At 41.1% G+C, this 25,397-nt stretch overlaps 1 protein-coding gene across 2 annotated transcripts in view; it reads left to right on the top strand.

Annotated features, from left to right (window-relative positions):
- Positions 1-25,397, top strand: part of GLDC (glycine decarboxylase) — a 99,227-nt gene that overhangs the window by 12,956 nt on the left and 60,874 nt on the right. For both annotated transcript variants that reach the window (XM_036261516.1, XM_036261515.1), the window contains exons 3-7: positions 8,591-8,726; positions 15,984-16,148; positions 17,574-17,651; positions 18,628-18,775; positions 23,686-23,882. In XM_036261516.1, the coding sequence (XP_036117409.1) occupies positions 8,591-8,726; positions 15,984-16,148; positions 17,574-17,651; positions 18,628-18,775; positions 23,686-23,882 (724 nt within the window). The remainder of the gene's footprint in view (positions 1-8,590; positions 8,727-15,983; positions 16,149-17,573; positions 17,652-18,627; positions 18,776-23,685; positions 23,883-25,397) is intronic.

Below are 25,397 nucleotides of genomic sequence, written 5' to 3'. Positions count from 1 at the left end.
CCCTAGATCAGCCTGCAAGGAGAACCTGCTGAGACTGAATGGCTTGAATTGTAAGGTCTGTTCGGGTCCCCTCACCCCAGCACCATTTAGTGACCTGGGAGCAGAAACAGAAGGTGGTGACTAAATTTAGCTGAGGTTGAGGATGGGCAAAGTCAAGGGTTTCAAGTTCTGCTTGTGGCACCAACCACCCGGGGTCGGAGAGAGGTGAGGCAGTTTGGTCAGTTCACTGGGATGGAAGCTCAGTGGGCACCATCCCACCCCCTTCTCTGGGCTTCTTGCCCCTGAGGCGATTCAAGTTTTGGAGAGTGAGCTAAACTGCGAAGGTTGTGAGCTGCTTGCGGGCGGATCTGTGTTTTGACTTTTATCCTGTTACTCTTTCGGCTCTATCAAATGGTACTGGACCTTCATTTAATAAGTCTCCATCATGTGATGTGTGAATAATTGATCTCATTTTGACTTCTTAGGTTTGTTTTACTTATTAAGCCTAAAGTATGTTTTATAAAAATGCAAACAGGGTATTTTAGTAAGGATTCGCAATGTCTGTATTATCAACATACTAATTGATTAAACAACGAGGAAACAAAATTGTGGAAAATCTGAAATTATTGTAGGCACTGACTTATTTCACAGAACTTGCTTAATAGCTGCAAGTTTCCATTTACCAAGGTTTCTCTGAAATTCATGCTTTTTGGGATGTGAGAACAGTTTGTGCATTGATTTGTCATCATGGATTCTGTGATGGGTGAGTTACTGTGCATACTGAGCTAGCTGTATGTGGGAGTTTAAGTGAATTTTTATTGCAACACTTTGATTCACCTGTATTTTCTGAGCACCTACTAAGTGCCTAGCAACCCGCTATGCCCCTGTCCACATAGAGATTATAATTTAGTTCTTGAGATTCTGGGATGAACTACAAATTTCTCTATATGCTTATTCCTTTGATCTACAAAAAAAATATCTCTTTCCTGCAAGCATGTTAGATTGTTTGAGTTGGACTCTTAGAACATATTCTTCCCCTTTTGTTCTTGTTCTGCTGACCATAAAAATGTACCCGCAGGGCAGCAAAGAAAAAAAACAAATACTCCAGGACTTCCACCCTGACTCTCATTTCAAACTGATTATTTGACCTGATTCTGTAGGTCAACTGGTCTTCCAGATAAATATTATGAATTGTAATGTTTCTCTAGAAAACTCTCATAGATTGAATAAAGAGAGGCAGTGGAGGAGGCCTCCCACAGAAAGTAGTGTGACCCAAGTTCAAGGAGTAAATAACTGACATGGCGCCCCGCATTCCTGCTTCCCCACTGTGGGCTGTTCTGGTTTTCCTACAGCTGGTATAAAGATTTCAAATCTGTGTATCTTTTGGGAGAGCAGGAATTGCTGCAGGGACTGGACATGTCTTTGGAGACAAAGGACCAAGGAACCATCAGAAACACAGATTGGCCATGCCTCAGCTCCATTAATCATGAGGTGCCTGGTGGAGAAGTCTAACCCCCGAGGGCCATTTGGGGCTGGGAGAGGTGGGGTGTTAACTGGCTGAGCAGGAAGATGGGAAAGAGCCTGGCAGGATTAGGGCAAAGGGAGTCGGAGCCCCAGGTCAGGCCTTTGTGGTGCTGTCCTGACTCACAGCCCGGCTGGTGTGGCTCAGTGTTTGAGCATCGACCCAGGCACCAAGAGGTCACCAGTTTGATTCCCAGTCAGGGCACATGGCCAGGTTGTGGACCCGATCCCCAGTGGGGGTTATGCAGGAGGTGGCCAATCGATGTTCTTTCTTGTGGATGCTTCTATCTCTCTCCCTCTCCTTCCTCTCTCTTCAAAATCAATAAAGAAAAATAATCTGTGATTTACAGACTTTGGTTGTGAACCCCTTCTTGACAGGGGGAGGAAACTTGAGGAGTAGGGTTTGGGCTCTGGGTAAGTGGGGTTCGGCCAGGTTGTTATGGGAGAGTGAGAGGGGTGCTGCAAATGACTAGGTGATATTACCAAAAGGCTACCCATTAGCATGGAATTTATACACGAATTCTGGCTTCCACTCAGAAAAATCAGAGAATCCTGATAAATGCTATTATTCATGGTCTGCCCATCTTGTCTGAGACCCTCAGCCCCACTGCATGTTTTCCCGAGCAGCTTTGAAGTCAAGGATCTACATGGTAGCAAGAAAAATATGGCAAGGCAGGCTCTGTCCTCACATTCTGGACTCAGCTTTCCCCTTTAGAAAAGGCATTTCTGGGCAAATTCAAATGTGAGTTTGTTGGTTTTCAGTCGTGATGATTTCCTTAGAGAACTCTTCTGAGTATCTTGCCAAGCACACTAAGGGCAGGGTTTGGGAGGGAGGCCTTGATGCTTGTCAAGGCTGCTCTGTGCCGGGTGCTGGTGGGCTGTCAGAGATGCTCTTTGGATGGCCAGCCACTGGGGACTGACAGGTGTCTGCACCCGTATGTTTCATAAGGAGGATTTTGTTCTGGGCATAACATTTTAATTCAATTTATATTTTTGAATAAATTACATCGGCACATTGTCCAAAATTTAAAAAACACAAAAAGATAAACAGAGAAAAGCAAGACTCCTTCCCAATTATCAGTTTCTTGAGAATCAGCCAGAGATAATATATAGCATATACATATATATTTATTATTTTAAATATATAAGTGGCAGAATAATATAGGGGTGGGCAAAAGGAGGTTTATAATTGTGAGTACCTTGTATTCGTGTATTACTATTTATTAATTATTATATTATTTATTTGTATTGCAACTGTGAACTTACTTTTACCCACCCTTGTATATACTCTGAAAACTTAGGCATACTTTTTTAAATAAAAAAGCAAAAGCAAAGCATGGATATATTTTTCCATATATATAATTGAGGCAAAAATAATCAAAATGTGTTTAGGGTGGGAAACAAGGTGTATACATGTGTGTTTAGATATAGCAGGTACCTTGACCCATACAGCCTGTCTTTCCACTGTAATGATACTTTTCCAGTTCTTGTCAAAACTCACATATATGGGAAATTAAAAGCTAGGCCCAGTGGTGCTTTGGGCATTTAACAGTGATATCAGCTTATTCCTGTTAGAAAGTATTTATTTGGTGGAATCCTTGGTACAAAATTCTCCTTGATAGTTTAGGTAAAATTGACAAGGGAGTCGCTGTTGGAAAGACTCTCATGTGGAATTATTTAAGGAGGAAGCATTTCTCCTGAATTCTGAGAAGTAGGAATAGTATGAGACCCACCTGTGGATTTCTCTAGCGTGGTGCCGAGGCCACTGGACTCTGTTCTTGGTACATTAGGAACAGGCCATTACGCAATGCTCTGAGGCAAAGAAATAAATAAGGTCAGAAGCAGGTGTTTTATTTTTCCACCAGAAAATAACTTACTACTGAGATTCCTGAGGGCCAGCTGTAGGGTTTTCATGGCCCGGAGGGCTTGATCATGAATAGCATCTGGCCAGGCAGGCATCTGGAGAAGGACAGGTTGTCTCCAAGTGTTTTATATACTTTAAAATTTTATTTTTCAGTGACAATGTACATTCAGTATTATTTTGTTTTTGTTTCAGGTGTGCAACATAGTGGTTATATAGTCATAATACTTTAGACAGTGGTTCCCCTGATATTTCAAGTACCCACTTGGCACCATACATAGTTATTACAATAATATTGACTCTATTCCCTGGGCCGTGGTTTATGTCCCTGTGACTATTTTGCAACCAGTGATCTGTGCTTCTTAATCCCTTCACCTTTTTCACCCAGTTCTCCCACCTCCCTCCCCTCTGGCAATCATCAGTCTAATCTCTGTTGTGTTGTTGTTTTGTTTTTGGTTAGGAATTATTTATTTGTTTATTTATTTATATTTTTATTGTTGACAGTATTACAGATGTCTCCCATTTTCTTTCTTTTTGGCTCCCTCAACCCAACCCCTGCTTAATGGACACTCTCTCACCGGCCCCCCATCCCCCACCCCCCAAACCCCTCATTTCCTCCACTCCCTGACCCCCAACCCCACCCCCTTAGTTTCACTGTAGTCCACAAGGAAGAGAGTTACTAGAACTGGGCCTGTTTACAGGAGGAAGCTGTCAACTGGGAAGGAAGAGTGTGAGGAATGTGCTGTGGGGTTTGCTCTGGGGGAAATCTGAACTATTTCCTTTGTCCACACAAGTTTCCTTGGGCTGCCCCAGGTTTGGATGACACAATTGCCTTTTTATAATGTTTCTCTTATTGGGTAGGGAAAAAAAGGGTACAGTTTGGAGTTGAGGATCTCACACTATTTTCTCTAGAAAATAATTCTTTTCTAAGAGAGAATGGGATCTAAATGTACTGTGAAGTGCAGTGGTGGATACTGCGTGGCTGAGATTGGGGCTTCTATTGAGATTAATTATACCCCAAAACTTGCTCTTAGAGACTGACTCTGCTGTGTTCCATTTCAAATAGGTTCAGAGGGTAGATCTCTGATGTGAATTCTTATCTCTGCTCTTTTTTTTTTTTTTTCCAATTCTCACCTGAGGACATTTTTTTGTTTGTTTGTTTATCTTTAGATGGAGTGGGAGGGAGGGAGAGAGAGAGAGAGAGAGAAACATTCCCATGAGAGGAACACATTGACTGGTTGCCTCCCACATGACCCCAGCCTGGGATGAACCTCAGTCGAGATACGAGACGTACCCTTGGCTGGAATCAAAGCCGCGACTCATTGCTCCTTGGGTGACACTCTAACCAATGAGCCAAACCGGCCAGGGCACTGCTCTCTTTTTCTCCATGTTTACTGCATCATTTGACATAGTAACTCAAACTCTGGGCTTCTCAATACACTGGGTTTGCTCTTCTGCCAAATGGGCCAAAAGTGAGATTTCATGAGTGGGTATGAGAAACGGCATTCAGTGAACAAGCATTTGAAACAATTCAGACACTCACTAAGCTGTGTGTTTGAGAAATGTTTTTATAATATGTAATAGGAAAGCCCGAGGTCTTGATTTTATCACGGTAAGAGGCAGCTTAACTCTCTCCTAGGGAGTTTGGTCATGATGAGCAATGGATGAGTGGATGGGAAAGGTTTCTCACACCATTCTCATCTTCAGAAGCATGACCAAGTACCTGCCCTACTCTTGATGGCTCAGGAGTGTCCATTAGCTTGGTGTACAGAGGACTGCTCGTTCTATGAACTTATTTTGTTCCCAGTAGGAGGTAAAATGGGTTGTAAAGACCAGGCTAAGATAGTACCTGTCAGGGAATATCATAGTAGCCCCAAGCTAGGTAAAGGCAAAGCCCTTTGGTACTTGAAAGGTTTGGTCCTGTAGGAACTACAGTATGTGTGTTATAGGACTGGAAACTTCTGTGTCTCAAGTTGGACCATTTTTTATGCGTCTAGGTCTTATCTGTAATTAACTATTTTGCTCTTCATTTATGCATATTGGCCTTTGAATTTTTTCAAGTGTTTTATCCCAGTGTGGCATAGTAGCAGCTGTGAGGGATGCTGGTATGTGTCTGGAGACCCTGAACTTATGGGGAAGGTGCCAGTGGGCTCCTGGCTGGTCTGGCTTGATGTCTTCTTGTCCTTACTGTTGACGGCATATGGGAAGGACAGGACCAGGACCTGGGTGCAGGAGGCGGGTGGGTTGTAGTAGAGGCTCTTACTGGGGTTCTTCCTGGACAGCCTTGCTGGGAGATATGAGAGAATGGGTTTTCTTGTGAAAGGAAAATATCAGGTCCCTCCTTCGTTCTAGTTGAGAGTTTGGGGTCTCCAGATACGTATCAGCATTCCCCTCATAGCAGCCACTGATGTTTTATGCACTTGAATGAAACACCTGAAATTTAAAAAAAAAAAAATTTCTTTATTGATTTTAGAGAAAGAGGAAGGGAGAGGGAGAGAGCAGGTGCCCTGACCGGGAATCGAACCAGCAACCTCTTGGTGCATGGTCGACACTCAGCCACTGAGCCACACCGGCCAGGCAACACCTGAAATTTTTTAAAGGCTAATCGGCATAAATGAAGAACAAAATAATGAGTGATAGATAATACCTGGAAGCATTAAAATGATCAGTACAGACGCTGATGTTTCTAGCGGAGAGAGTTGCAGGGGGAAGAGCTCAGAAGCAGAGGGGCTGCGCTCGGTCCATGGCAGCCATCTCCTTGTGCCTCTGGGGGTTCGTGTCTTTTCCTCAGTTACCATGAACTCCCTTGCCACAGTCCAATCTTTTAAGGGGTAAACATGAAACACTTTTTAAAAATTTAATTTTATTAAAATATAGCTGAAATGCAATATTATATGAGTTTCAAGTGCACAACATATTGATTCAACATTTATGTACCTTATGAAGTGACCATGATAAGTGGTCACCATCTGTCACCTTATGAAGTTCTTACGATATTATTAACTCTTTTCCCTGTGCTGTACATTACAGGCTCGTGACTTGTTTATTTTATAACAAAAATGAAAGCCTTATAATCACACAGAAGAATTGCAACAGGAAAAGTCAAGCTTGAGAAGTGAGGCCTGTTGATCCGGTAGTGGCTCCGCCATCACCTGCTGCTCTCCTTGTATGGGTGCTCCATGTCCAAATGTCCCTTTTCTTGTGAGGACACTGGTCATTGAATTAGGGCTGACCCTAACACAGCACAACTTCATCTTAACTTGATTACATCAGCAAAATCCTATTTCCAAATAATGTCACATTGACAGGTATCTGGGATTAGGGCTTTGATATATCATTTTAGAGGATACAGTTCAACCCACAACACCCCCTTGCCCATCTCCCTCCTGGACTGTTGTGCTGACCTCTTACCATATCTGCCTGTTTCCAGGGCCTCCCCTCTGACCTATGTACACTACTAATAGAATTATCTTTCTATAATGTGTGTGTGTGTGTGGGTGGAGTGGGGGAGTTGTATTATTCTATACGCTATGACTCCCAAAGGTTAAGCTTGTGGTGTGACAAAGCACTTCACAGACTGTTCTGATTTGAGACTGAACCTTTTGTCTTCATGGCATAATGTGAAACAGGGACCTCTTCCTCTTAAGTGGGATCTTAATTGAAGCTGGCCTTGATGAATCATGTACTAGCCAGGAACTGCTAATTAATCTCCCCTCCTACTGGGCTTCTCAATCACTCTGCCCAAGGGAGACTTTGGGAAGTGGTTGGATTTCTTGCATGATTGTTTCTAAGGATGCTGTACTTGCAGACCTCTGTGGATACTGGTTTATTATGCTATGCTTTCACTTTAATTTCCTAAACTTTCAATGGCAGAAGGCAAGATTGCCAATCATAAGGCAATTGGATTATATTTACTCATGAAACGGATTCTTACAAAACTGTCCTCTCTTTCCTTAACCCAGTCTGGCAAAATGGCACATCTCTTATGAATTTATTTTCTGTGAAAGCTTGTGGAGTGGGAGTGGGGGATGGAGGGTGAAAGTCTTTTCACTGAGGATAAAGAAGGACTAATGAGAATGATATACACAGAGAGTTCAGCAGGGTAAAATCAGTGTGAAGCATCTTCTTAGGCAGTCTGCCATCTTAGAGATTGCTGTATCCCGATTTTTCTCTCATATAGTAACAATAAAATCAATCAATTCTGTGATTTAAGTGACTGAGCCCCTCAGAAGATCTTAGAGGAGCCAGACACTTGCCTAAGTAGTTAAATTTTAGTAGCGTGATCTACCTATATGCAGAGGGGCAGAGAAGGAGCCATGTAAGGTCACTTGTATCTGGAAAGTATCTTTCAGTATAAGTGCTATACAGTTAGCAGGTCCGAACCTGGCCCAGAGGGAAAAGAGTGGAAGCTGGAGGTAGACCGACTGGGTGCAACCCTTTCACTTAACGCATTGCAGCCGTAGGTGAGGGATCCTCTTCAAGCCTTAGTTTTCTAAGCTGCATGAAAAGCATTTGATGCAATTCCTGGCAAAGAGTAAGTACTAAAAATGTCAGATGCTAATATTACTTTGTTTTTATTAAATGAAAGACCCCAAATAGGGTCTCTCCTGCATCCAAGACCTTTATTAATTTCTAACTAAATTACCTATGCATCCTAGTGGGAATGCTGGTTAAAGCTACACATACATAGATCTTTTATTACAACTGAAATTTTACATTGTTGAGTGAAGGACTTTTTATAAGTAGCCCTTTCAGTGACACAAAGGAAAAAGCGTTAGAGATAGTAGAGCAATTTTAGAGAGAAATGTAGGCCACGTATTATTTAAGACATATCAATTATTGTTATAAGGCAATTTAAAAGGGAAAGCGGTATTTGACTGAGAGAAAGTAGAATTTTTATTTAAAGGGGACAGAAGAAACCTGGAATGAGACAAGTGTTAAAATTGGGCAAAATTGGACAAACAAAATCAAAAGAAGAGCCCCCTCTCACCCCCTCCCCCCAATTCTGAAGAACCAACCTCAAGGAATAATTGAGTGCTGTTTTGGGATTTTTCAGATTTCTGCATATAATGCTTAGTGTGGTGTGTGTTGGGGGGACAATTTTTATATTTTCCATATAGCTGTTCTCTTTATTTACATATCCAAACAAAAAGAGTGTTTAGAACTATAATTAGAGCTCTCTTTTGAGACATTTTCTCTCTGTAACATTTCTCTCTTTCTTACCATCAGGTGAAAATGAAATCCTTGCAACTCTGCGTGCAATTTCCAGCAAAAACCAGATCTGGAGGTCGTACATTGGCATGGGCTATTATAACTGCTCGGTGCCACAAGCTATTTTGCGCAACTTACTGGAAAACTCAGGATGGTAATGTGTTACGTCATTAGAAACAGAAGTATTGTGATTTCATTTGCATGATTCTCCCCACTTTCCCGTACCTTCTACCCCTGGGAGCCTCAGGACGTACCCACCGACACGTACACTCGTGCTGTCTCTGACCTCCAGGAACCTACCTGGCTTTCGAAATTTCCTTACTCAAATGTAGAGGAAATAGAAGCCTCTTCCTGCTTCTATTCCCATTAAACATTCTAGAGCTCTAGATTGTGGGTGCTGGTAACCTCTTTCCGTCTCTGACTTAATGTTTATTCTGACTTTGTAAGCACATTTGAGCAACATATCAAACCTGCAGGAGAGCAGATGCAGGGCTTTATTCCTTGGAAACCTGGGATGTTAGGCTGTAGACAGCCTTAGAACTGACCCAGTGAGTCAGAATCTTGGTCCGTTTCCTTTTGTCGGGATTTTAGGAAGATTGTTGTCGCTCCCTGACTCCATGCTCTATGTTCTGGATTCACAACTAACTGGGGGAAAAAAAAAAGTCAGTGTCAGGTGAATGGAGATCAGAATATTAGCTTTACTATTTAGCACTTTGTAGAGAAAGAGATCATGTGTATTCCATGAACAGGCTCCAATAGGACCCAAAAAAGAAGGAGTTGAGCTGTACATGTTTACTTGCTTATTTTGTGCTCACCACCTATCAGGTAACTCATTCCTAGACGTGTGTGTGTGTGTGTGTGTGTGTGTGTGTGTGTGTGTGTGTGATGTCTGTCTATCTTTGTCCCTGCCTACTCTGGCTGTTACTGAATGCACAATACTGAAATTGTTTCTTCCACACTTGAGGAAAACTTTGCATGTCCACTTCCATACTATTTTGTTATTTTCCATTGTCATTTGCTATATGATATAAAGAATGAAACAGCCCGGCCAATGTGGCTCAGTGGATTGAGCATCATCCCACAGACTGAGAGGTTCTGGTTCAATTCCCGGTCAGGGCACATGTTCCAATTTCAGGCTCAATCCCCAGTAGGGGATGTGCAGGAGACAGCTGATCAATGTTTCTATCTCTGTTTCCCTTCCTCTCTCTCTAAAAAATCAATTAAAAAACATTAAAAAAAAAAAAAAAAGAATGAAACAGAGGTTCATTTCCCAATACAAAACAAGAAAACACTTTGAATCTTTGGATATTTCTTGGCAGGCAGAGGCCATGGCTCCAAAAGTGCCTGGGAGCAGATTAAGGGCCTCTGTTTTTTTCTGCCCACTGGGAAATACTGCCTGAGTGTGGAGAGGAAAGATGGGGACCCCTGGGCCTTTCTTTTCCTTGTTTCTGGACCAGTATCATTTTAAATACCTGTGTCTTTGAATTGAAACTTTATTTCAACTGATGACTTAGTCTCCAAAAGAATGGTGCACTTATTTCTAGCATAGAAACAAACCAAACCCTGGCCAGGTAGCTCAACTGGTTAGAGTATAGTCCTGATTGCCAAGGTTGTGAGTTCAATTTCTGGGTCAGGGCAATTACAAATTGACATTTTTCTCTCTCTCTCTCAAATTAGTAAATAAAATTTTAAAAAGAGAGAGAAAGAAACAAACAAAGTGTGGAGAGGTGATGATAATTCATAGGTGATTTTATTTATTTATTTAAAATATGTTTTTATTGATTTTAGAGAGAAAGGAAGGGAGAGGGAGAGAAACATGGATAAGAGAGAAACATCAATCTGCTGCCTCTTGCATGTTTCCTACTGGGTATTGAGCCCACAACCCAGGGCACGTGCCCTTACTGGAAATTGAACTGGGATCTCTCAGTCCATGGGACAGTGCTTAATCCACTGAGCCAGACTGATTGGGCTGGTTTTATTTTTTAGTTAGTATATGAGATAATTTCCAGTAGGACCTGTTATTATGTGAGGACAGAGTAAGTGATTGCCTCTGCAATTGAAAGACACAGCAAGATGCAGAGATTGCCTTTTTATTGACTTTTGAGATAGGTGGGGAGAGAGAAAGAGAGAGAGAAAAACACTGATTTGTTGATCCACTTATTTATGCATTCATTGGTTGCTTCTTGTATGTGCCCTGACTGGGGATCGAACCCACAACCTTGGTGTATTTGGACGATGCTCTAACTAACTGAGCTACCTGGCCAGGGCCCAGAGATTGTGTTTTAGGTTAGCATGTATTAAAAAACAAATCAACCTTAGTAAAGGAAAGGTAGGCCTCCCTATGGGAAATCATGAAATTGATCCCCACATGAGCTTTTAAAATATCAAGTGCATGCTCCCCAGCAATAAACCTTAAACATTTGTTGAACACTGCATCTTTTTATCCTCACCCGAGGACATTTTTGCATTTATCTTCAGATAGAGTGGGAGGGAGAGAAGGAGGAAGAGGGAGAGAAAGAAACATCAATGTGAGAGAGACATATCGAGTGGTTGCCACCCACATGACCCCAACCGAGGCCAGGGACAAACTGCAACCGAGATACGTGCCCTTAGCGGGAACTGAACCCGGGACTCTCTGGTCTGCGGGCCGATGCTCTAACTGCTGTGCCAAACTGGCCAGGGCCACTTTGCATCTTTCAAAAAAATATTATTTGATAAAATTTTGTCAGAATTAATTTTAATTCTGAGTGAGCAGTATTCTCATTTCTGCATAACTGCCTCATATAAAGAACTTTCTTCCTACCATCCTAAGACAGACTATTGAGACAGTCATTAGTCCTTTATTTTTCACCTTTAAAACAGAAATAATTGCCTGCCCAAGAAAATTCTATGATACCAAAAAATTTACTGTTTCTGTCAGTCAGCACGTGGAGGTAGGGTCCCTGTCTCTCAGCTTCTGGGAGGATAGGAACCTAACTTCTATGAGTGTCGGTTAACAAACCCAGATAGTTTTCCCATGGACCAGCTCCCTTCTTCCTGGTTTTTGTACTCTTTCATTTCCCTGACTCTCCTGAGCCTCTGCTCATTCCCCTCCTCAGTCCCTCATTCTGTCTTTAAAATATTCAGTCACCTCTAAAACACACACGAGGAGAAAGAAGAGAGAAAAAGGTGTGCATACTCATCTAAGAATACACACTTTTGACAAGTTTGAAAAGTAAACCTGACACCCTGCTTAATTTCAAATCTTGCACAAAGTGTTCTTATTCTTAGTACTAGGAATAGACGAGCGCCGACTACTACTTAAGACATGTGAACTTATACTCCCTCCATTATCATCCACACGCATACCTGGTTTCTGTGTGTTTGGGTCTGTGAGTGAGAGAGTGTGTTTGGCCATTAGCACAGCTAACCCTCACCTGCTGCCTCAAGTCCAGACCTCTGGTTCTGAGGACTAGGGCATTTGTTTAGCTCATGGCATAGGTCAGGCTGGGTGGGGAGCACAGCACCCTTGCGCATTTTGTCTGCTTTTGTGTACGTGAACAGGTGGTCCGGGGAGGGGGTGTGAGAGTGCTTTGTCCTAGATGTCCCATCATTATAGGAGCCAGATCTGGTGGCATAATCACTCTTGTCTTGCCATCCCTGTCCAGAGCTCTTAGTTAAAATACGCTCCATTTCTTTATTAATAACAAAACAGGAAAAAAATGTCAAGAACCTTGTTTTTCTGCTTTTGTTGTGTGTGTGAAAGTATTTGCATTGCTGAGGGCATCTTTCCACTGTGGTATTGGTAAAAGTTTGAATGGCAAACTCCAAGGTTGATTTCTAAAGCAAATGGCCTGTCTTTCTTCCTCATTACAAAATCAGCTGCAAAAGTACACAAATGGGCTGCAGCGTCCCAGCCGTCTGAACACTGGCCAGCGGCCTTTGCTTGTGGTGGCCGTACAGAATATTCACCATATTGCTTCCTGGCTGTGAGCTGATGTGTTCATTTACTTTAGGAGCCGCCAGCAATGTGGGAGGGAGACAGTGCTCTTTGCTTTGCAGTCCTGTTTTTTGGGTGCATTTTAAATACTGTTCCTTTCCGTTCTCCGAAAGCGGATCTGAACTAGAGGGTGTACCTCGCCAGCACTGATAGGAAGAGCTGTGCACATGAGGGTGGTGGACTTCACCACCCCTCTGAATGGTTTCCATAGAGATGGAACCAACAAATTCCGGGGACGTGAGGTGAAAATAAATGGACAACATAGCCTCGAAAGAATACAAACATTTGGGCTCTTACAAGAAAATTTACACCGGGTCTAGAATTTATTTTATGGGGTCCACGATTCCAAATTTTTGACTACTGATAACATCAATAACTAATATTTTCAAAATCTATATTTTCCTTGTGGCTATTTCTGTTTTGTGTAACTTTGGCACTGGGATTAAAATGAGAGAATCTCATGAATGTTTGTTCTGCTGCAAACCCCCCCCCACTACCTCCCTCTTTCTCAATTCCAGAAGTCACAGCCAAAATCATAGAGAATACTGATTATTTTGGAATAAATATTAATGCCATATTGAATACATCAAGCATCTTATTTAAACAGCACAAAATGCCTTCTTGGATATGCAGTTACTTTTTTTTTTTTTTTTAACATTAAAATACATCTAGAAACACAAACCAATTGAGTTAGTCATTTGGAACACCGACATTGTGGATCACAGACACATTTTCTTAATCACTATGTTTTGCCTAATTGTTGAGGCAAGTAAACCCTTGTATGCAAGATAGGCAGGTCCTGTGCTAGCATTTTTCTCCTCAAATGAGGGTTTATTTGTTATCTCCCAGCTTGAGACTCACGGATCTAAGAGTCCTTTAATAGATGATTGTGAAGGGCATTCATGCGTGTTTTATTGTAGTAGTGTAAAAACCTGCAGATTATAAAAGAAGTTTACAAGTATAAAAAGGGGTTCAAAAATTTGTCATCTTTGCAAGAAAACAATTTTAAAGCTCTCTAATGAGCATCAGCCTAAGCTGGGACTTACATAAAGGATGAACAAGCAGAGGGGAAGAGTAAATCCCACAGGTTGTGATGGAAGGAATAACACAGTCTCGGGTACGAAGGACTATGCTTGAGAGGTTTGGGTTTTCCTCCTGCAGGTAATAGGGAGCCATCCACTTGAGCAGGTGAGTAAAATATACTTAAACCACAAATACTCAGTAATATCTTATTTTAAGCACTGTGCTGGCTAGTGTTGCAACAAAGAAGAAAGGGGTGGATATAAAACATTAGAAGGGCTTTGGCGAGTTTGGTTCAGCGGTTAGAGCTTCGACTCTCGGACTGAAGGGTCATGGGTTCGATTCTGGTCAAGGGCACATACCTGGGTTGCAGATTCGATCCCTGGCACCGGTTGGGGTCATGCAGGAGGCAACTAATTAATGTGTCTCCCTCACATTGATGTTTTTTTCTCTCTCTCTCTTCCCCTCCCTGCCTCGCTTCCACTCTCTCTTAAATTAAAAAAAAAAAAATCAATGGAAAAAATATCCTTGGGTGAAGATTAACAAAAAATAAATAAAAATAAAAAGTTCATGTTAGTCAGGCAATCTCAACATATGTCTTCAAGGTGGCAGGCCCCGCTGTATGTGAATGTCTTATCTGATCTGAGGTCACAATTGCCCCTTGTCTAGGCCTTTTGTGTGGCTCCACTTCCGTTCAGATTCCCTTTCTACTCTGTCGGCACCATGCATTGTGTGCCTCATTCATTCCAGTTCACCACCCACGTAGAATTTGGCAAACAGACTTACAGTTCTTAAGCCAGGCTGTTCAAGAAGTTAACTAAAGCAAAAATGTACTCTGCTATGTACACACTCATGCGCGCGTGCACACGCACACACACACACACAAACACACACCTCTACACCAATAAAAGCTTCAGAAAAATTATGTCAGTGTGGACATTTTACTGCTTGGCAAGGCAAGCTTCCCTACCCCACTGCTCCTCAAAGGTAAGACAACATTGATCTCAAAAGCCTTCAAAACAAAAAACACACATACCTAAAGGATGGATGCAAATATCCTGAACATGATTACCAGAATAGGAGAGAAAGGAGAAGGGCTTGAAAACATGAAAACAAAACAAAGCAAAAAACCTAAAATATTTTCCTAATACTCTTCTGGCTGGAAAGACAAAAGAGTAGAGAAATGAAGCAATGCCAGTCACGTGTGGGAGCCTGGACCCCCAATCTGACCCACTTTGGTGGAATGGATTCTTAGTGAAGAGACAGTAGCTCTGTCATAAATCCTCAGTCACTCTCTATTCCATCTTCTTATTTTATTTTTAAATATTCATCACTCTGGAATAATTTCACTCATTCATTGTCTCTTTTTCCCTATTACAATGTATTGTCCTTGAGACCAGGGACTGTTATCCATTGTGCTTATTAGGTATCTCCAGAAGCTATCATATCTTAAGCAGTAAGCATGAGGTAAATATTTGAAGGATGAGTGAATGAATGAAATAATGAAAAAAAGGATGAAGGTACTGAGTGGGTTACCGCACATAACTAAGACACATTTTTGGTTAATAATTGGAGGAGGTAAGATTGGAATTCATGTTTTTGCTCCCTTCTAACAATTTCATCCTCGAACTTTGATAGCTACTGAGTAAACATCTATAGACTCTTAATAACTGGATAGTTAGAATTTTTAAATAAACCTCTTAATTTCTTAGGAGCACATAGAACTTCTGGTTAGTATAAAACAAAGAGCCCCCCCATTCCCGCCAATAAACAAGTTTTGAGCATTAGATATTAGATTCTTGAATACTTTCCTATTGTGAACTGTGAATAAGATAAGCTTTTTAGATAAAAGAAAGATAGTAGGAAGTAAAAGTTCTGTTTATAATCTCATAGGTAAGGCTCAAGTGGATTGTAAGAGCCAGCTTACCATAAAACATATACAAAAAGATCCTTAAAATAGAAATGTAGCCTTGGCCAGGCAGCATAGTTGTTTAGTGTCATCCCAATACACCAAGGTTGCTGGTTCAATTTCTGGTCTGGGCATATACTAGAAACAACCAATGAATGCATAAATAAGTGAAACAACAAATTGATCTCTCTCTCTCCTTTCTCTCTAAAATCAATAAATAAAATTTAAAGAAAAAAATAAAATAGAAGTATAAAATTAAAAAATCACTTAGAGGAATAGAAAAGTAAATACTGATAATCTCCAAACACAGAATAATATTGTTACTATGATTTAATTCTGAGCTTCCTTATAGAGGCCAAAAGGGAAGCTTACTGATTTATTATATAATTCTCAAGAGCAGCAAACTTAATTTTCAGGTAATGAATTCTAAAATGAAGACATTTTGTGAACTTTTCTGAATAGTGGAGTCACAGTACGGACACGGCCCTTTGTGTCCCTCACAGGATCACCCAGTATACTCCGTACCAGCCAGAGGTGTCTCAGGGGAGACTGGAGAGTTTACTGAATTACCAGACCATGGTGTGTGACATCACAGGCATGGACATGGCCAATGCATCCCTGCTGGATGAAGCGACTGCGGCTGCAGAGGCCATGCAGCTATGCCACAGGTGAGAGCCCCCGCATGAGACTCTGGCAGGGTTAGGGACATCTTCCAGGCTTGCTCCTCTTTGTCAAAAGCTCTGATTATTTCCTGAGGATGCATTTCTAGAGGTAGAATTGCTGGGTCATGGTGTAGAGTTAGTTCAGTGCTCTCCAGTTCCTCACCTTTTTTCTTGTTTTGCCCTATAAACACGTTTGAGCTACGTTCCTGTAGAATTTTCATGTAGATGATCATCTGGTTGGGAAATCTGCCCACATTCATGGTGTATCTGTCCGCAATTTTGTGCCTCTGGTCTCGCATGCCCATATAAGTGTCTTTCTTGGCTTTCGCAGATTTGAGGGGTGGTTAGCTCCAACCTCGCTCAGCAGATATGGAGGCATCTAACTTTCAGGCAAGGGCCCTTCTGCTTTCCAAGTAGCCCTGGGGGTGGATTCAGGCTCTTCCTCCTGTCTTGGATAAACAGCTACAAAGGAATGCTGCCCACTCACCCCTCTGGCTATTATTCTTTGCTTTTCACTTATTTTCATCATTTCTTTTCCTCACCCATTTGCTTTCCCATTCACCACCACCGATTTTGCTAAGTAGGATTGGAGTTGGATTTCAGTGGAAATCTATTCAGTAAAGGTCATTATTAGTCATAATAACCCAGCATTTTTTACACTGTCTACATAAGAAACATCCAAACCTGTAGGGAATTTTTATGAGTTTACTTGAACCAAACTGAGAACATATGCCACGGAGCAAGATCTCAATGGGAATGCGATTGCAACTTCTTTTCTGCATTCGAAATTAAGGAGGGAGTGTAAGGAAGATGACTGGGAGATGGGAGAAAAGCCAGGTGGGGATCGGATTACAGGCTGGTTAAGCTTTCTTGTCATTGGTTAGGGTTTATTTCAAAGGTGTTTTAATCTATATGCACAGAAACAATGAACAGGGCTTGCTTAAAGCAAAAATTAACCTTTTACTAAAGAAGTTACATGCTTGGCCCTGGCCGGTTTGGTTTAACCGTTAGAACTTCGACCTGCGGTCCAGAGAGATCTGGGTTCGGTTCCCACTAAGGGCATGTACCTTGGTTGCAGTTTGTCCCTGGCCCTGGTTGGGTTCTGCAGATGGCAGCCACTTGATATGTCCCTTTCACGTCGATGTCTCTCTCCCCCCACCCCCCCCCAATCTACCTGAACAGAAAAATGAAAAAATGTCCTCGGGTGAGGATTAAAAAAAAAGAAGTTATATGCATGACTATCCACCATGACTTGCCCAGTTAGGAATCTATGATCAGGTCACCCTCTGAGTTACTTCCATAGAAGTCCTTTTTTTTCATCCACAATACTATGCTCAGACTTTCCCTAAGTACCATCTTTGCTTTACATTCTTAGAAGATACTCTGATTTCTTTAATGTTCATGCTTGAATGTGATTTTCCTTTTCAACAGACACACCAAGAGGAGAAAATTTTTTGTTGACCCTCGTTGCCACCCACAGACAATAGCTGTCATCCAGACTCGAGCCAAGTAATTATTTTTATTCACATTTTGAACTCGGGTAATATCATGCTCATCTCACTGATTTTCTCCCTTCCAAACTGATTGGAGGTGAATCCAGTTTAAATTGGAGTTGTTGGGTTTTACTTTCCCTCCCACTTTCTCTCCCAGGATCTCACTGGTAAGTAAAATGTGTCAGAATTGAGGAGAAAACACACAGTGCCTTTGCTTTATATTGTCATGTTTTCCTGTTTTTGTAAAAAGAAAATTTTAAATATTAAAATAATTTCAGTAGTGTTGTGGAAACTGAAAAACAGAAGGAAAATATGGAAGTCTTACACAACTGTTAAGATTTTGCGTGCATTCCTGCCAACATAGTTGTAGTCTGTTGTAGGTGTAGAATGATACAGAAGAAAGTGTGTTGTATTTTACTGCTGCAATCAGATAAAACAAATATAGCACAACTACCACTTTGAGGGTATTTATTTGCTTTCTCTGTGTAAAAGCTGAGCAGTCTTCTTCCCACCCATATCACCATCCCTTCAGAAGGGGTTTCTCACAGGTGTTGGAATTAGATGATTTTAGGAACGTCTCCTCCTTGTCTTACTGATGTTTTCTATTCACCTAAGACTAATTCAAGGTGAAAGTAGGAATAGCGCTGCTGTTACAGATGTTGTTCTTTGGCCCTAGAAGGCAATATTTCTGGTCTTCTCTCAGGGTCTGGTTCTGACAGGAAAGGGAGTGATAAGAATGGACAAGAAAAACAAGCTAAGCTGTTGGATGCAATTGAGTGGGTGTGAAACACTGCTACCACTGAAGATCCCTGTGTGTGTGTGTGTGTGTGTGTGTGTGTGTGTGTGTGTGTGTGTGTGTTGGGATGGGGTGGTGGGTGGGCAATGAGGAAGGAGTGAGTATGAATCCTATATTATGGAAAAGAAACTGTAGGTCATTTGATTTTCCCTTACAAACCAAAAACATGATTGTTCTTTGTCTTCTTTCTTTCCAGATATGCTGGAGTCCTCATTGAGCTGAGGTTACCCCATGAAATGGACTTCAGTGGAAAAGATGCCAGTGGAGTGCTGTTCCAGTACCCAGACACTGAGGGGAAGGTGGAAGACTTTACTGAACTTGTGGAGAGAGCCCATCAATATGGGGTAGGCAAACCTCTCCTTGTGGGGTCCATGGAGGTGTGTCTCAACTTTGAATTATTATTATTTTTATTTTGGTGTGTCTTAATTTACATACATTTATCACCTAGAATGATAAACTGTCTTCTTTCTACTTTCTTTTTTTTATTAATTAATTAATTGATTTTTGTTACAGATGTTTCTCCCCCCCGCCACTGATTCCCCCTCCCCCTCCCTCCATGCCCTGTCCCCAGCTTTGTTGTCCATGTCCATTGTTCATGTATACATGCATACAAGTACTGTGGTTTATCTCTCTCCCCACCCCCTCTTCTGGGGATTGTCAATCTGTACCCCAATTCCACATCTCTGGGACTACCCCATTCCTCAGACTGTTATGTTCATTATATTCCACAAATAAGTGAGATCATATGATACTTGTCTTTCTCTGTTTGGCTTGTTTCACTTAAGATACTTTCCAGCTCCCTCCATGTTGTCTCAAAGGATAGCTGCATAGTATTCCATTGTGTATATGTACCACAGCTTTTTTATCCATTTGTCTACTGATGAACATTTGGGCTGTTTCTAGATCTTAGCTATTGTAAATAGTGCTGCTAAAAACATGGTGGTGCATATATTCTTTCTGATTTGTGTTTCAGACTTCTTAGGTATATTCCTAGAAGTGGAATCACTGGGTCAAATGGAAGTTCAATTTTTAATATTTTGAGGTAACACCATATTGTTATCCATAGTGGCTGCACCAGTCTGCATTCCCACCAGCAGTGTACTGGAGTCCCCTTTTCTCCACACCCTTGCCAACACTTGTTGTTTGATGATTTGTTGATGGCGGCCATTCTGACAGGTGTGAGGTGATACCTCATTGTTGTTTTAATTTGCAACTCTCTGATGATTAGTGATGTTGAGCATTTCTTCATATGTCTCTTAGCCATTTGTATGTCCTGTTTGGAGAGGTGTCTATTTAGTTCCTCTGCCCATTTTTTAATTGGGTTCTTTGTCTTCCTTTTGTTGAGTTGTATGAGTACTCTATATATTTTGGAAATTAACCCCTTATCTGATGTATCATTGGCAATGATGCTCTCCCATAGGCTGGGTTGCCTTTCCATTTTGGTGGTTGTTTCTTTTGCTGTGCAGAAGCTTTTGAGTTTGATGTAGTCCCATGTGTTCATTTTCTCCTTTGTTTCTATTGCCTTAAGTGATATATCAGTGAAAATTCTGTTGCGTAGGATGTCTAAAATGTTGTTGCCTACATTTTCTTCTGGAATTTTTATGGATTCATGAGTAACATTTAAGTCTTTTATTCATTTTGAGTTCATTCTTTTTTTTATCCTCACCCCAGGACATTTTTTCCATTTTTTGTTTAGATAGAGTAGGAGGGAGAGAGAGAGAAACATCAATGTGAAAGGGACACATCAAGTGGCTGCCACCTGCACGACCCAACCAGGGCCGGGGACAAACCACAACCAAGGTACATGCCCTTAGAGGGCACCGAACCCAGTCTCTCTGGACCACAAGCTGATGCTCTGACCGCTGAGCCAAACTGACCAGGGCTTGAGTTTGTTCTTGTGTATGGTATAAGTTGATGGTCTAGTTTCATTTTTTTGCAGGTAGCTGTCCAATTTTCCCAACACCATTTATTAAAGAGGCTGTCTTTATTCCAGTATATGCTCTTACCCCCTTTGTCAAATATTAATTGAGCATATTGCCTTGGGTCCATTTCTGGGTTCTCTATTCTGTTTCACTGTTCTATCTGCCTGTTCTTGTGCCAGTACCAGGCTGTTTTGATTACAGTCACTTTGTAGTATAACCTGAAATCTGGTAATGTGATCCCTCCAACTTTGCCCTTCTTTTTCAAGATTACTGTGGCTATTTGGGGTCTCTTTTGGTTCCATATGAACTTTTGAAGTATTTGTTCTAGTACTGCGAAGCATGTCATTGGTATTTTGATGGGGATTGCATTGAATCTATAGACTGCTTTGGGTAGTATAGACATTTTAATGATGTTAATTCTTCCAATCCATGAACAAGGTATGTGCTTTCACTTTTTTATATCTTCCTCTATTTCTTTTTTCAATGACCTGTAGTTTTCTGTAAATAGGTCCTTTACTTCTTTGGTTAAGTTTATTCCTAGGTATCTTAACTTTTTTGCTGTGACGGTAAATGGGATTTTTTTTCTTTTTAGTTTTTCTTTCTGTGAGTTCATCATTGGTGTATAAGAATGCTGTCAATTTCTTGACATTAATTTTGTATCTTGCTACTTTGCCAAATTCATTATTAAGTTTAGTAAATTTTTGATGGAGTCTTTGGGATTTTCTACTATAGTATCATGTCATCTGTGAATAACGACAATTTCACTTCCTCCTTTCCAATTTGGATTCGTTTTATTTTGTCTTCCTGTCTGATTGCTGTGGCTAAGACTTCCAGTACTATGTTAAATAAGAGTGGCAAAAGTGGGCATCCCTGTCTTATTCCTGTTCTTAAGGGAAATGCTTTTAGTTTTTGCCCATTGAGTATGATGTTGGCTGTAGGTCTTTCATATATGGCCTTTATTATGTCTAGATATGATCACTCTATTCCCATATTGCTGAACGTTTTTATCAGAAATGGGTGCTGGATTTTGTCAAATGCTTTTTCAGCGTCTATTGATATGATCATATGATTTTTTGTGGTGTATCACATTTGGTTTATGTGGTGTATCACATTTATTGATTTGTGAATATTGTACCAGCCTTGAATCCCTGAGATGAATCTCACTTGGTCATAGTGAATAATTTTTTTGATGTATTGCTGGATTCAATTTGTTAGTATTTTGTTCAGGATTTTGGCATCTATGTTCATCAGGGATGTGGCCTGTAGTTTTCTTTCTTTGCAGTGTCTTTTTCTGGTTTTGGAATTAGAATTATGCTGGCTTCATAAAACGAGTTTGGAAGTCTTCCTTCTTCTTGAATTCTTTGAAATAGTTTGAGGAGAATGGGTATTAGGTCTTCTTTGAATGTTTGGTAAAGTTGTCCCATGAAGCTATCCAGGCCCGGGCTTTTGTTTGCTGGGAGAGTCTTGATTACATCTTCATATTTTTTTTGTTGTTGTTGGTCTCTTCAAGTTTTCTATCTCTTCCTGGTTCACTTTCAGGAGACTATGTGTTTCTAGAAATGTGTCCATTTTGCTTAGATTGTCAAATTTGTTGCCATATAATTGTTTATAATATTTGTTAACAATCCTTTGTATTTCTGTGATGTCAGTTATTATTTCTCCTCTTTCATTTCTGATTTTATGTATTTGGGTTCTCTCTCCTTATTTCTTAGTGAGTCTAGGTAAGGGTCCATCAATCTTCTTTATCTTTTCAAAGAACCAGCTCTTTGTTTCATTCATCCTTTGAATTGTTTTTTTGGTCTCCATGTCATTTATTTCTGCTCTGACTTTTACTATTTCCTTCCTTCTTCTTGCTCTGGGGTTTTCTTTTTGTTTGCTTTCTAGTTCTTTAAGTTGTGAGGTTAGATAGTCTATTAGAAATGTTTCTTGTTTCTTGAGGTAGGCCTGTAGTGCTATGAAGTTCCCTCAGAACTGCTTTCGCTGCAGTTGTGTTGTGTGTTCATTTGCATTGGTTTCCAAGAAGTTTTTAATTTCTTCCTTGATCTCCATGGTAACCCATTCATTGTTCAATAACATGCTATTTAGCCTTCATGTGTTCCAATATCTTTGCATGTTCTTGTTGCAATTGATTTCTGGTTTCATGCCATTGTGATCTGAGAAGATGCTGGATATGATTTCAGTCTTCTTGAACTTGTAGAGACTTAGTTTGTTCCCTAACATGTGGTCTATCTTTGAGAATGTCCCATGTGCTCTTGAGATGAATATGAATCCTGTAGTTTTGGGGTGTAATTCTCTGTAGATATCTATTAAATCCATTTGATCTAGTGCTTCATTTAGAGTCAGTATTTCCTTGTTAATTTTTTGTCTAGATGATCTATCCAGTGATGTCAGCGAGGTGGTGAAGTTCCCTTTTTACTACTTTCTTTTTTCAAGTTTATTTTGTTTATTGATTGCACATAATAGGTACTCAGTAAATGTTTTTTTAAATAAATTTTCTTTTTTTTTTTTTTTAATTTTATTGATTTTTAGAGAGTGGAAAGGAGAGGGAGAGAGGAAGAAAAACATCAGTCAAATGCCTCCTATCCTGAAACTCAGGGATCTATCCTGAAACTCAGATATGTGCCCGGACCAGGAATTGAACCAACAACTTTTGGTGCTGGGGACAATGCCCAACCAACTGAACCACACTGGCCAGGGTTCAGTGAATATTTTATAAATATATTTTTATTGACTCTTTTAGAGAGAGAGATAGAAACGTCGATGTGAGAGAGAAACATCGATCAGCTGCCTCCTACATGCCCCACTAGTGGGGATCAACCCTAAAACCTGGGCATACGCGCCCTGATCAAGATTCAAACTGAGACCTCTCAGTCCATGGGACAACGTTCTATCCACTGAGCCACATGGGCTGGGTTTCAGTGAATATTTTATTTATTTATTTTAAGTTTTTTTTTTTTGTTTTTTTTTTTATTGATTTTAGAGAGAGAGGAAGAGAAAGGGAGAGGGAGATAGAAACATTGATGAGCAAGAACATTGATTGGCTGACTCCTGCATGCCCTGCACTGGGGATCTAGCCCACAACCTGGGCATGTGCCCTGACCAGGAACCAAACCGGCAGGAACCAAACTGGCAACCTCTTGGTTCATGGGTCAATATTCAACTACTGAGCCACACCAGCCAGGCTTCAGTGAATATTTTAAATGAATGAATAAATAAAGTTCACATAATATGAACTAACTGCCAGTCTACCTGTAATGGAGGTAATTTGCTACCTGCTCACTACCCTCAGGGAAGGTCTCAACCTTGTCCACTTTTTCTTGTTTCCTTTCTAGAGCTTGGTTTGCTGTGCTACCGACCTTTTAGCTCTGTGTATCTTGAGGCCTCCTGGAGAATTTGGGGTAGACATCGCCCTGGGCAGCTCACAGAGATTTGGGGTGCCACTGGGCTATGGCGGACCACATGCAGCGTTTTTTGCGGTCAGAGAAAGCTTGGTTAGGATGATGCCTGGAAGAATGGTGGGAGTTACAAGGTAAAGCAAGTCATGTTTGTCCTTTGTTATTGTGGCCATGGTTTTCCCTGTTCCTTCTCTTGAACATAAAGTTGTTGATTGCTCTTTAAACTTAACTGGGTCACTTGGCGTTGACTGAAGAAATGTACAACATAGATTCAGAACAGAGAATCTGTTTGGGGTATGAACTAGTTAGTACCTCTTCTCCAGTGCCATGGGTTTGTAAAAGTATGTGTGTAATTCATAACATAGTTGTTCTAAGGTCATATAAATAAGTTTATTTAGGTTGAAGAATACCTTGAGAGACTAAATATTTTAGGTGTGTTTTATATCTAACCAGTTTCTTTCTCAGAAGTATTACCATGCCACATGGTTATATAAAGACAAGTGCAGCCCTGGCCGGTTTGGCTCAGCGGTTAGAGCATCGGCCTGCGGTCCTGAGAGACCCGGGTTCGGTTCTCGCTAAGGGCGCGTACCTCGGTTGCAGTTTGTCCCCGGCCCTGGTCGGTCGTGCGGGTGGCAGCCACTCGATGTGTCCCTTTCACGTCGATGTTTCTCTCTCTCTCTCTCTCTCTGTTCCTCTCTCTCCCCCCCCACTCTACCTGAACAACAACAACAACAAAAAGACAAGTGCAATTAACATGCATATATTGAGTGAGATCCACATTATTTCCTAGAGGCCCGCCAGTGGGCCATTGGAGGAATTTCCAATATGCTGTCTTAAGTGCTTCTCATTGATGAAGCTCCTCAGATTAAGAATTTAGATGAATGCCATGATTCTTCTTCTTTTTTCTATTCTCACCCAAGGATATCTTTTCCATCAATTTGAGAGAGAGAGAGAGCGAGAAACATCGATTGGTTGCCTCCTGTATGAGCCCCGACTGGGGGTTGAACCCACAACATGAGTATGTGCCCTGAGTGGGAATCAGACCCAAGGTGCTTCAGTGTATGGGATGATGCTCCAACCACTGAGCAACACCAGCCAGGGTGAATGTCATGATTATTATTAGGAAATTTAGCATGATCTCTTTGACTCATCATAAAAGCTGATCTATTGATGTAAGTGAATAGTCTGAAGTAGGGAACGATGTGATGGTGATGTGAAGTGTGAAAGTACTCTCAATTTGCCACAGCTTAGCAAAAGGTGTTTTGTTTCAGTGTACAAATAAGTTTCTTCATGTATTCTTACATTAGCCTTGTTTTTTTCTCAGTTATGTCTCTTCACTAGACAAGATGGAGCACAGGGCTTTCCACTTTTTTTTTTTAATCCTCGCCTGAGGACATTTTTGAATCTATCTTCAGATAGAGCAGGAGGGAGAGAGGGAGGAAGAGAGAGAGAAACATTGATGTGAGAGAGACACATCGACTGGTTGCCACCCACATGACCCCAACCAGGGTCAGGGACGAACTGCAACCAAGTTATATGCCCTTAGCGGGAACCGAACCCAGCACTCTCTGGTCTGCGAAGAGGGCTTTCTAATTTTAAAAATGTAATATAGCCTGTCTGGTGTGGCTCAGTGGATTGAGTGTCGTCCC

This window comes from Molossus molossus, unplaced genomic scaffold (assembly GCF_014108415.1).
Source record: "Molossus molossus isolate mMolMol1 unplaced genomic scaffold, mMolMol1.p scaffold_m16_p_14, whole genome shotgun sequence".
Lineage (NCBI taxonomy): Eukaryota > Metazoa > Chordata > Mammalia > Chiroptera > Molossidae > Molossus > Molossus molossus.
This window is presented reverse-complemented; position numbering and strand designations above follow the sequence as displayed.